The sequence below is a fragment of the Marmota monax genome, unplaced genomic scaffold (assembly GCF_021218885.2).
Source record: "Marmota monax isolate L192 unplaced genomic scaffold, Marmota_monax_Labrador192_F-V1.1 WCK01_AAM20220418_F8-fsc00611, whole genome shotgun sequence".
NCBI lineage: Eukaryota > Metazoa > Chordata > Mammalia > Rodentia > Sciuridae > Marmota > Marmota monax.
The window spans coordinates 130,778-144,174 of NW_026695053.1; the positions used below are offsets into that span (position 1 = coordinate 130,778).

The 13,397-nt window shown below is 39.5% G+C and overlaps 1 protein-coding gene across 2 annotated transcripts; it reads right to left on the reverse strand.

Annotated features, from left to right (window-relative positions):
• Positions 1-569: 569 nt before the first annotated feature.
• Positions 570-1,565, reverse strand: LOC124081567 (centromere protein N-like). 2 transcript variants are annotated; one of them, XM_046427793.1, is made up of 2 exons: positions 1,032-1,565; positions 570-929 (listed from the first exon to the last, which is right to left on the reverse strand). In XM_046427793.1, the coding sequence occupies exons 1-2, from the start codon at positions 1,563-1,565 to the stop codon at positions 570-572; spliced, it is 894 nt and encodes a 297-aa protein (XP_046283749.1). The 2 variants fall into 2 exon arrangements, with proteins under 2 accessions (XP_046283749.1, XP_046283748.1); XM_046427792.1 differs by having other exon boundaries at positions 570-1,565.
• Between the last annotated feature and the right edge of the window lie 11,832 nt (positions 1,566-13,397).

Consider the following 13,397-nt stretch of genomic DNA (forward strand, 5'->3'; position numbering starts at 1 on the left):
AACAATTATTTTATAAAAGTGAGTCATTGGATATGTAACTTCCTCCAGTAATAACTTAGTGGACTCAATTCTATTCTCTGGACTAATTTTATGATTCTTCTAGGTTTTGAGTTCAATATAGTTTCTTTCAAGTGATCAGGGCTTAACAGAAGATCCCTAGAAAGCAACAATTGGAACTAGTCCTCCCTAGGATTGAATAGAGGCAGGAGTGGGGAAAAGGGCACTATATATGAGGCCAACAGGATCAACCACAGTGCCATATGCTTGGCTTCAAAGCATTCTGTGCTTAAGGTCAATCCAGAGCCCAATACATATCCTGTGACCTCTCAAATGCCCACAACTGCTATATTTAGCAGGAAAAGTGGGAGAGGGGACACAAGGAGGAAAGAATCAGTCCCAAAATTATATGAACATTTTCAATACTAAGGATTAATTTCTAAAGTAGCTTATAGCCAGAGGCTGTCCATATAACCATTAACTGGAATGCTTGTACACCATCACCAAGGAGCCCCTGGGTTTATAAGCTATAAAACCATATAGAGCTTATTTGTCTCTGATTTTAAAATAATTCATTCCCTTGCTGGTATGCAAGTGAACAGTGGAGAAAGTGGTGCATCTGCAATTCCAGCTGGTGCTAAGGATTTCAATGCTTCCAAAAGATGAGGGCTAGAGAATTTTATTAGGCACCAGAGGGATTCTTTCCTCTCAGCCAAGATGCCCCCATTTAAGTCACTTTTGAACTTCATTTCAAACTTATATTGTGCAAATTCTAGTTGTGGTTGAGGATAGTCTCCAAAAGATTCTTGAGTTATTCTTTGGACTCTCTCTTTTTCTACCCTGTTTTCATGAATGATCCTTGAATCCATATTTACATCTAGTCCCAGGCATCTTTCCTGTAGAGGTGTTGTAGAGTTGTGATTTTCAAAGGTCTGATCATACTGTTTAAAAACAATAGCCTTGAGAGAGTCCAGGTGTTGGCTTCTTAGATCCATTTTTACAATCTGATGGTATTTGTTAGCAACTGTCAGTGCCTGACCAAGAAGGGGCATAAGGCTCTTCAGCGGGGAGGAGGTAAAGGCATAGGGAGTCTGGTGGTAATGCAGCACATATGTAGGTTTGTGTTGGTTCGGCTTTGTACATTGTGTTCCCCAGGCAATTCGGATCCAGACTGCATTCTCCTCAGCATCTCTGAAGCTGACTGTCACATTTTTTAATGCTCTCTGAAGAATTTTTTTAAATGAACGTTTGAATTGTTCCATGTCAAAAAGTTCAACATCTTCATCTGGTTCTTTACTCATCTGAAAAACATCCCAAACTTTTTGGTGTTGATGTACTTGAGTATAAATGATGTCTAAAAGGGCTGCATAGTTTACACTCGCACACTTCTCTTCACACAGCAGAACCAAGTCCTGAACCAGACGTTTCTTTCTCTGCTGGAAGTTTATGGTCTGAAGTTGGTTTTCAGATAAAAAAAAAAAATCCCAGGCTTTTAAGATTGACATCATTTCATTCATGGGGATTCTCAAGATGGTCCTCCTGATAAATTCAGCAACAGTCTCATCCATCTCTTTGGCAGGTTTCATTCCATGGGCTTGGCACGTTGCTCTGGGCCTGGGACAGCACAGGACATCATGGAGTGTCTGGAAGAGACCTTTTCATCTCATGGAGGTGACCCACATCTCCAGCAGTCACTTCAGCAGTGGTGGCCGCCGAGGCACCTTCAAACCCACCCACTTTATTTCTTATTTTATCATTGATTTCTAATTTTATTCCATTATAATCTGATAGAATGCAGGGTAGTATCTCTACTTTTTTATATTTTCTAAGAGTTGCTTTGTGGTATCATATATAGTCTATTTTACAGAAGGATCCATGTGCTGCTAAAAAAAAAAGTATATTCTCTCGTTGAAGGTTGGAATATTCTATATATGTCAGTTAAGTCTAAGTTATTGCTTATATTACTTAGTTCTATAGTTTCTTTGTACAGCTTTTGTCTGGAAGATCTATCTAGTGATAAAAGAGGTGTGTTAAAGTCACCAAAAAATATTGTGTTGTGGTTTATTTGATTCTTGAACTTGAGAAGAGTTTGTTTGATGAACATAGCTGTTCCATGTTTGGGGCATATATAATTGTTAAGTATTGTTAGTGTATAGTTCCCTTGAGCAGTATGTAGTGTCTTTATCCTTTTTGATTGACTTTAGTTTGAAGTCTACTTTATTTGATATAAGGATGGAAATACCTGCTTGCTTCTGCAGTCCATGTGAGTGGTATGCTTTTCTCCAATCCTTCACCTTCAGTTTGTGAATGTCTTTTTCTATGAGATGTGTCTCTTGGAGGCAGCATTTTTTTGTTTTTGTTTTTGTAATCCAATCGGCTAGTCTATGTCTTTTGATTGATGCGTTTAGGCCATTAACATTTGGGGTTATTATTGAGACATGATTTGTATTCCCAGCCATTTTTGTTTATTTTTGGTATTTAACATGACTTGGTTTCTTCTCTCTGATTAGGTTTTACTTTAGTGTAATCCCTCCCTCTGCTGATTTTCATCATTGTTTTTTATTTCCTCTTCTTGGAGTATTTTGCTGAGGATGTTCTGTAGTGTAGGCTTTCTGGTTGTAAATTCTTTTCACTTTTGTTTGTCCTGGAAGGTTTTTATTTCATCATCAAATCTAAAGCTGAGTTTTGCTGGATATAAGATTCTTGGTTGGCATCCATTTTTTTTCAGAGCGTGGTATATGTTGTTCCATGGTCTCCTGGCTTTGAGTCTGGGTTGAAAAATCTGCTGAGACATGAATTGATCTCCCCCTATATGTGATCTGATTCCTCTCTCTTGCAGCTTTCAACTTCTATCCTTATTCTGTATGCTAGGCATTTTCATTATAATGTGCCTTGTTGTAGATCTGTTGTAATTTGGTACATTTGGTGTCCTGTAAGCCTCTTATATTTGGTTTCCCAATTTGTTCTTCTTGCTCGGGAAATTCTCTGATATTATCTCATTAAAGAGATTGTGCATTCCTTTGGTTTGAAACTCTGTGCCTTCTTCTATCCCAATAACTCTTATATTTGGTCTTTTGATGCTGTCCCATATTTCTTGTATGTTCTGTTCATAGTTTCTAACTTTCTTCACTGTGTGATCAACTTTATTTTCCAGATTGTATTCTTTGTCTTCATTATCTGATGTTCTTTCTTCCAAGTGATCTAATTTGTTGGTTATGCTTTCTATTGAGTTTTTTTATTTGATTTATTCTATACTTCATTTTAAGAATTTCTGACTATTCTTTTTCAGGGTCTCTATCTCTCTCTTGAAGTAATCTTTTACTACCTGTATTTGCTCTCTTATCTTATTGTTGGAGTGATCAATTTTTGCTTGTATTTGCTCATTTAGATCATTCACAGATCATTTTAATTATGAATCTTCTAAACTCCTTCTCTGACATTTCATCCACTTTGCTGTCCATAGGTTCTGTTATTATAGTGTCCTGGTTTGTTTGGGACAATTTCTCCCTTGTTTTTTCATCTATGTGTCTGTGTGTCTTCCTTTCTTGCAGTGTGGATCTGAGATATTACAGTTTCTTCCATATATTTATGTAGTACCTGTGTAGATTGCCTGTAACTCACCTTGATGTTGGGCTTCCAGATTACGCTGGTGTCCTTCAATGGATGCTACTGCATCCTGTGTCTGGGACCTGAGTAAGTTGGAGTGGGTGGAACTGGGCTGCTGGGCTTGACATTCCGAGGTAGTCTGCTAGTAGGAAGGGATGATCTTGCACCAAAGGCTAGGCTCTGGCAGTGTCTACCCCACCAGGGGAGGGATAAAACAGGCCAAGTGAAATCCTTGATCCCATGTGAGCTGTTGTGAGCCATTTGGTCTGGATCTTGGCTCTTGCAGTAGTGCACTGGTCAGAACTGGTTGTATTGAACAAGAGGCTAGGCTCTGGCAAGTGTCTGCCCCACCAGGAAAGGGGTGGGCCCAGCCCACTGTGCGCCTGGGCTCTGCAGAGAACAGTGTAGGTGAATCTGGATCACTGGGCTTCACCTCCTGCAGTAGTCTACTTGTAGGAAGGGGCAGTCTCTGGTTTGTATTTCTTATCAAAAGTGCACAGGTGAGTATTTCTGATCATGCTGATGTTTTTAAAACTTAAATGAAAAATTATGAAAAAGAATATTATCTTCCAGTTCCTGAGAACATTGGTCATGTGGCAGCCAATATCAACAGTGACTCCTCACCCTCACCATCATAATATACAAAACTTTGAACTTATTATTGAGGGAATGATGGCACAACATTGTTATACTAAATATTATACTAAATGACTGGCTCTTTAGAATGATCAATTTTACGTTACATGAATTTCACCTCAATTTAAAAGTTTTAAATTTTATTTAAATAAATAAATAAATAAAACCAGATGGGATTTTGATTGGGAATATACTGAATCCATGGGGTAATTGCGAATTGGCATCTACAATCTTGAAGCATATACATATGATGAGTGTGCTATAACTATCTTTTCTTAAGTTCTCTTTAATTTCTTGTAGTATTTTCTCCATTTTCCTTATTTCACCTTGTAAAGAATTGTGGAGATCTTTCCATATCACTCTTATTCTTTCATGGAGCTGGATATTCTACTTAAGTGAATGTGATATAACATACCTAAGTAGTTTTCCAAAGATGAACTTTAGGTTTATTCAAATCTACAGTGGAACTATAATGATAAATGCTGTATATATACCTACCACCTTGAAAATGCACATGTATAATTGAGCCCAGTCTTTTAATAAGGGCTGGTTTCTTAGTCTCCTCCCAGAGGCCAGGAGAGGTTGTAGAAGTGGTTTCAGCTATGAATGAAGGATAGAAGTTCCCTAGGCCCCCCAGGGCTTTGTTTTATTTATTTTTTAATCTATTGATCTATCTATCTATCTATCATCTATCATTTGGTACTAGGGATTAAACCCAGGGCACTTAACCACTGAGCCACATCCCCAATCCTTTTTATATCTTATTTAGAAACACAGTCTAAGTTGCTTGGGGACATCCCTAAGTCACCAGGGCTGGCTTTGAACTAATGATCTTCCTGCCTCAGCCTCCCCAGCCCCTGAGATTACAGGCGTGTACCACCACACCCTGCTCCCAGAGCTCCATTTTAATGACTCAATGAAACATATGAAACTCCTACTTCTGTATTCCCATTTTCTTTCCAGCTTCTATTTTTATGTCACAGAGATGAAAACAAATTCTCTAGACCAAGCAAACAAGGAGGACAAGTGAGAGCTGAGGTATTAGACTGCTCTATCAGAGAAGAGATGTGCAATAGCTCAAAAGAAAAAAGAAAAGAGTTCATTTGTTACTTACTGCCAGGCAAACTATCAGCTGACCAGATCAATATTCACATTAATGCTTAATTAACAATCTTTAGGTAGGCTCTCTTTTTTCCTAAACTGTTAAGGAAAATCCAACCTGAAAACTGGTGATGTTTGTAACTCATTAATGCATTCTTTAGGACTCATTTGCTTTTGTTAGGACTGATCATGCAGATCAGTTTGGCATTGGCTTTTATTAGACAATGTGGTTTCAACATAGCCAGTCCTGAAGGGTCTTTCCCAGATATTTGTCCTGGGGGTGGCTTTACCTCCTGTTATTTCCAAGTCTGGTTTAACCTAAAAGTTGTGGCAAGGTCTGATTAATCTGAAATTACAAGTGGGTTTTGACCCCAGCCCAGGGTAAGGGCTTCTCCGTCAAAGTGCCTTCCTTCCTTCAAAATCTCTTTCCTCTCAGTCTTTGACTTCCTGTCTTGTCTGCCTCCCTCTCTCACTTTTGTCCCTCTCTTCTTGAGTCTTATCACAGAGTTCTCAGAAATGTTTCATTTGACTGAAACAGAAGCACCCTTCTAAGTCAGATATCACCTTTTCTTGGCCAAAGTTACTTTAATTGTTTTAATTGATCTTTAAGCAACACACCCCTCTAATAAGCACAAATTCAACTTTGACACACAATCTGAGGTTTCCTCCATCCCCTGAATCCTTAGGACTCGGAAACTTCCTGATCTGAATCAGTTTTCTTTGCAGATGAGGGAGGCATCCTAACGTCTATTCTTAGCTCTTCTGGGAACAAGAACTGGTTTCAGGTGAGAATAAGAAGGAGCTGAGTAAATAATAAGTAAATGAAATCTCTTGCAATTAAAATGATTTTTAGAAAAGAGAAAGCAAAAGTGTGATTTAGAGCTAATTTCCAAGTAAATGAAATACCAGAAATGGAGACACAAGTTAAATGATTCCGCAGACAGGCAAACAGCCAATTCTTGAGGGCAGAACATTCCCAGGACCTATAAGCCACCTTTGAAAGGAATTATGGACTAGGGGAGAAAGGAAAAATGGAAACACAATTGGCCCTAATGGAATTGTGATTCTATAAATAACTAAGAGTTAACATACTTGAGACAGTCATAGAAATGCAATAATGCACTGGACATGAATCAAAACCAAAGATTACTATTAATTTTGTTGAATATGACAAGCTCCTGAATTTCTGTAATAAAATATTCTCTTTTAAAGAAAATGCTTCCTGAAGTAGATAGGGGTAAAATGAGAAGTTTTCTTGATTTTGTTTGGGGAGTTACTATTTTGCAGAGTGGGTTAGGGGGGAGATTTGCTTTTGGGAACAAGGAAATGGACAGATAGATATGATAGAAAATGTAACTATGCAGTCTAGATGATGGATAAAAAGGGTAGTCTATATTATTCTTACTACTATAATGTTTCTAATTACAAAATTCCCTAAACACACCTATGCAATTTTTAGGAAGACAGACTTAGGTCAAGTACAAGTGACCTTTATTTCAAGTGGCAAAAAGTTTATTTTTGTTTCTTTTGTTTTGTTTTGTTATTTGTTTTCTGCAAGTAACACATTTAATAGATACACAAAATATTTGAACAGGTTCTTTTTTAATATTTATTTTTTAGTTATAGTTGAATACAATATCATTAATTAATTTATTTATTTTTATGTGGTGTTGAGGATTGAACTCAGGGCCTTGCCCATGCTAGGTGAGAGTTCTACTGCTGAGCCACAACCCTAGCCCCTATTGAACAGGTTCTTCAGCAGTGAAGATATATGGGCAGCATATAGAGATAAGTGTGTGTATATAGATGAAATGTGCTCAATATTATTAACCATTAATGAAAAATAAAACCACAATGTAAAACCATGATATATTTATTAGGATGGCTAAAATTAAAGACTGATCATAAGAAGTATTGGTGAAGATGTGCAACTAAAATTCTCATAAATGTCTGATGAGAATGTAAAATGATGTAATTATTTTGGAAACCAATCTGTCAGGCTTAAAAAATTTTAAACAGAGTTGGAGGTGTAGCTCAATGATAGAGCACTTTCCTAAAATGCCTGAGGCCCTGGGTTCAATCCCCAGCACCACAAACATTAAAAAAAAAAGCAAAGATAACCCTATGATATAGTAATATCTCTGCTACATATAAAACCAAGAGAAATAAAAGCTCACATCCTTAAAAATATTTGCATATGAATGATCACAGAGCTTTATTTGTAACATGACAAAACTTAAAGACAACATAAATGTTCATCAACAGGCTAGTGGATATTTCCCACAGTGTAATCTTACTCAGAAATAAAAGGAACTTAAGTATTAATATATACTGCAACATAGATGAATCTGAAACTCATTATTTAAAGGAAAGGGTTCAGATAAAAGAGACTATAAACTGTATGTGACACTAATCTGGCTGAGACATCTGTCACTTCATTAATTGTCAAAGTTGATTTAGCTGATTTGGCTGGCTAGGATGGTGTCTCCTTCCTCCCTCATTGCTCCATGTGTGATCCTCCTGAAGCTTCATGCTTGGCCAAAGAGGACAACCTTTCCCAGTTGAGAAGGACCATTCTTCCGTCAAGGATATATGAGTAGCTGCTCTCCCCTACTAAAACCTCCAAACAGGCTATCAAGTGGTAAACCTTTTTAAGATATTATCTTATCTCCAGTGTCTTCCTGCTACCCTAAGGATGCAATTAACTCTTGTAAGTGGTATAGTTTACAGTCCCCTGGTACCAAACTTCCAACCTTATGTTTACCCTGCAGTCCCCAGTGGTTCTGCACCAAATAAGACAGTTTCCATTTTTTACAACAGCTATAGGAAAATAATGCAGACAGAATCTGCATTTGTCTGAAACCTCAATATGGAGACTAGCACCTTTATATTTGCAGGAAGAATGGCTCAGGCCAGCATGTTTGCACAGAACATCTTTATGTAGGCCTCATTCACCAGGACCTGTAGGAAATTGGGACAGGACTTATTTTGGAGAGGTGAGGGTGACAAGTGCAGAGACAAGACTTACCAGGTGTCTTGACTACCAAAGGGTATGTTCCATAAGGAGCGTAAACACATCCATAGGTGGTGATGGTAAGAGCTGTATCATGGTAGCTTAATGTCTGTTTCTCACCTGTGTGTGAGTTTGGATAGAATTTAGATCACATGGCAGAAAGTGGCTAAAGTAATAAACAGAAACTCTAATTTTCCCTATTATTTTTTCAAATTGTCAATGTTAAAATACACATATCTGATGAAAGCAAGGCAACTCAGTAATTATTAATACATTATTTGGGGAGATTTCCATTAATTTGCTATGAGAAAGGAAGATTATATCTAGAAACTGTCAATTTAAAAAATATCTATTCATATAGTGCTATCTCCAGGATGACTAGAGGGCTTTTTCCAGAGGGATGTGCTCCATAGGAAAGATTAATTACACACAGAAGAAAAGGAACTCTCCTAAAGGGAATGTCTTCACACTTTGTAGAAAAACTCATAGCGGAAACTTTGGTGGCCCCAACACTATGCCCTGGAATCTCCTTTACTGTATTCATGGAGGATAGAATTTGGCATGCTAAGTAGTGAGCTGGCATCTGAGAGACAGGTCTAAGGCAATATACAATGGTAAAGGAAACCTGTGGACCAGTGGGCACAAAGACCTTGGTATAGCAGAGCCTGGACCAATGACAGATCTGGACATCAACACTCCATGTCCTGAGAAAATTTCAACTACACAAAGCCCTGCCCTTTTCCTCAGACCCTATACCTCCCCTACAGGTGTGTGTGTACTTTACTTCTGTTTATAGTTGCTTTCTTGTGGGGCTGAGAGTGTCCCTGGATGGTAGAGTGCTTGTCTGGAATGCACAGGGCCCTGGGTTTAATCCCAGCACTGCAAATAAAATAAACTAAAACAAAACTACATATGATTTCAATGTAGCAAGTAAAGCCTAAGTTCATTTTTTTAAGTTATATTTCTTCTGTGAGAATCAGAGTAGTCTAACAGCAGCACAGATCCTCTCAGCAAGATCCTCAGAACCCTGTTTTTAAGCATTGAGAATGTATCTACCAAGAGTGGGAAGAAGTGGGAGGGAATGTGAGAAATTCATGTTAGTGAAAATTAGATGTGTGCCTTGTACAGATTTTTCATTTCAGATTCTTATTTTATTGCCCTACAAAGATATTATAAAGCTATTCATACCATTACACAAAAGATCTAAGAATCCAAGAGATAGAGGGAGAGTTTCAGGATAAAAGACAGGTTCCAGCAAGTAATACTAGGTGACTTTCCACAGATCACTGGGGACTTGCTCCTCCTGGTCTTTCACTTCCCTCACAGCCACATGAAGAGTGATTGCTGCCCAGAATCACAGCCTCCACCAGCCAGCACAAAACCACCAAATGGTTACCACAAGTCCAAAGAGTTTTTCTCACTCTCCAGTCCTGGAGAAAAAACATGTTTCTGATGTCAGAGATCAGATCCAGTGTTTCCAATAAAACAGCAGAACTGCTGAGGTTGGTGAAGTGCTTGCTATAGCCTGTGTCACAGGATTATCCCTGCACAGACCTGTCCTCACCTAGGAAAGGAGATACTATGTGATTTGGTGATCACTGACTGCAGGGAGCAAGGGACTGAAGTAGGTTCTGCCCTGCCCTGTCTGGGATACCTGGGATGATGAGACCCATTGTGTGAGGCAGCAGAAAGGACCAAAAAACATCCTCTAATGTGTACTCCACATTTCTGAAGAAAATTGGCTGATTGTTTGAGGCCAGCAATGAAAAATGAAACCAGAAAAATGTTGTTTACACTTTTCTGGACAGTACAAGCTTTTTTTTCTTCTTTTTTTCTAAATTGTTCTTTTTAGTTATATATGACAGTAAAATGTATTGTGATGGGTCATGCATATGTGGAGTATAACTTCCCATTCTTGTGGTTGTACATGATGTGGAGTTACACTGGTCATGTAGTCATATATGAACATAGAAAGGTTATATTTGATTAATTCGACTGTAGTGCAGGCTTTTTAATGAGAAAGAATCTATCTCCATCTACCTACCTATTATTTAACTATCATCTATCAATTTCAGATGCTTCAGTGAGAGAGAAGAGGATAGAGAGGCACTTGGAGCCAGAGTAGGTCTACAATGACTCCTGAGAAGTTATGGAGGTTGTGCTCTCTTATGGCCAGGGGAACACTGGAGAAAGAAAAGGAGTATGTCAGCAAGTTTTCAAAGTTTATAATAAAAGAGAACATTTTTAAAAAGAAATGAGACCTCTCAGTCTCTCTGCTTCCTCTTTTACAATTGTAGCTGACAGCCCACATTGTCCATGGATGACTCTGGCAAGAGACAGGTCCAAAACTACAGAGGAACTCCCAAGATGAGGGAATCCATCACATCTAAGGTGAAAAATTACCAAGAGTGGCTCTGGGAAAAGTGTGGCAAGAGAGAAAGAAGAGGGAAGCACGGAGGAAAGGGAAAGGCCTGGGGCTAAAGTCTCCTCTGCAGATGTTGCTTTGTGTCTGTACAGGGATAATTAGTGTGTAGCTGGAGCTTTTGGTTAGCTGGAGCCTTAGGCAACTCTCAGGAGCTACAGGTCTCTGCTCTTGCTCTCCTCTCCAATAGGAAATGAGAACACCAGTAGTGAGCCAACTGCAAAAGCTCCAAACCTTCCAGCCAGCAAGAATTTAGTGGTCCACTTTCCAATAGCTCTGGTCCCTCTTCTTCAGGTCAGCAGAGTGGTTCTTTGTCCTTGTGAGTTTGACAAAAGCAGGAGACTCCTCAAGCATTTAAAAGCTAAGTAGAGTGAAGACAAGTGACAAGTGGAAACACAACTAGTATCAGGCAGAGAAGCTGCCCAAGATTGTTTAGATTTCCCTGGGCCTTTCTCTGCAGTGTCTGTTGTACTTGAAACTTGATTCCCTTATCCAAATTTGCGGGGAAAGGGAGAGCCTGCCTCTTTTTGCAGGAAGGGGGTGGAGGTCACACAGTACCCCCTGGGCAGTATAACCTCAGTGTGTGTTGTGCTCGTGAAGGTGAAAAACAGGCATTCCAGACAATGTAAGGGCAGAGTGAACCTGAACCCAGGGACCATGAATACTTGAAATGATGATCAAATTTTCATGACTACATGAAGCAACTGTGAGAAGTGTAACCATACACAGGAAGATAAGGACAATGCCAACAGAGATAGCAAAACACCACAGAAGGCCAAAGGCTGAAAGTTGATTTCTGCTTCTGTACCACAGGGATGTGATTCCCTCTCTGAATTTTGGAATTTGAAGAAGTAGATTAAGATTCAGCACAGAAAGCACAAGCACCTAGTGTCTGCTTCATATGGGGTAAATTACAATGTGAATGGATGTATATGGCTGAGTGTGGAGACAATGCATGGAGTACTGCATACATGGCATACATTAAGGGCATCTGAGTGGCAGGCCACTCCTCTCATGCTAGGTACATGAGCAGCAGGCCACTTACCTCATAGACACAGCCCTGGGGGTGAGATCATGTGTTGCAGTCCCTGCACTTGCTCCATGCCCACTTCTCAATTGGTCACTGCAAAGGCAGTTAGCAGAAATTGCATTGGTGGATGCCTATAATCTGCTTAGCTACTGCTTGAATATATTATACATGGTAACTGTGCAATAAAATCAGACCTGCTTCCTGCTTGATCTCCGGAGGTCTTGATTAGTGACTCTGAAGCCACACTCTCCTCTACCCTGTTCCATGGGCCTCCTCAATGGACAAGAGAGCACCCACACATCTGAGAACTAGATCTCTAACCATCAATCACTTTGTCACCTACCCTCATCCACAGTGTGTTATTGGCTCTGGGAGAAATGAAGAAAGAAGGGACTATCATCATACCTGTAGCCTAGATGGGAAGACAGGAATTTTCCATGTGAAATGTCTATGTGGTGGAAGAGTGGGTTCAATGTCAGAAAAACAGGAAACACAATTATGTGAATATCACCTAAGAAAAGTAATTATTTCTTATCCTCAGAACAGAGTACCTGTCTATTGAAAGAGAATAAATTTCACACTTTATTAAGTGAGAAATTCCCAAGGTTTGACTCATGATAAAATTCACACAAGTATAAATGCCAATCTACATACAAAAGCATACACACATAAATCAGTGCTATACACCTGAAATCACTTTTTTTGTTGTTGATTAGTTCATCAGTTGGTTAAACCTTTGTGTTGAAATTTTAACATCACTTATACAATGAGGAAGTGACATCACATCTGGGAATTTGTGATAGCAGTGGATAGTGAGATGAGAAGAGTAAACCAGAGTACAACTCAGAAGGTGCCAAGGAGAGTGGCTTAAAGGAAATTATAAAGAACACTGTGCCCCTCCATTATTTTGCTGAAGATCTACCCTTTCATGCACCCCAAATGACTATATACTTACAAGATTCACATGCACACACTTACATTCAGAAACACAATGTGAAACTCATATAATAACCAGGGTCAGAGATGCTACATAGGTTTTTTTCCAATGACCTTACTGCCCATTTGCAAAGGGCAACTGATGATACACAGGTCTTGGAAATCAGGATTAGGTCCTTATTCCCCTGGTGTTGAAGATTAAACACCCAAGAAATAGTGAGGCAAGTATAGAAAGTGAGTTTTATTTAAGAGACATAGATAGACTTCTCCAGAGAGAAGACAGGACTCAGAGTGTGTGCCCACAGAAATAGGTGTATCTTGCTTTTTATTTTCTGCATAATGCCCAAAAGTAAGGAAAGAGTAGCCTCAGGAGATAATCACTTGTGTCAGAAAGCAGGATCCGGCAGTGAGGCGGCCCGAGCCTGCGAGTACCACACCCCAGGGAGGGACGGAGGGGAGGCTGAAGCATCCGAGGCACTAAAGCATCCGAGGGAGCGGAAGGGGAGGAGAATGGAGTGACAGAGAGACACGCGGAGGGTGAGGGGTGGGGGGGAGAGTGTTGAGGGAGGGGGGAGGGGGGACACAGAGGGAGGAAGAAGCGGCGGCGGCGGCTCCTCTGTGCAGAGGGGGAAAACTCCGAGGGCTCGGAGCAGGAA

Coding starts and splice junctions, on each gene's coding strand:
- LOC124081567 (XM_046427792.1), bottom strand. CDS start 1,565: ATGGATGAGACTGTTGCTGAATTTATCAGGAGGACCATCTTGAGAATC.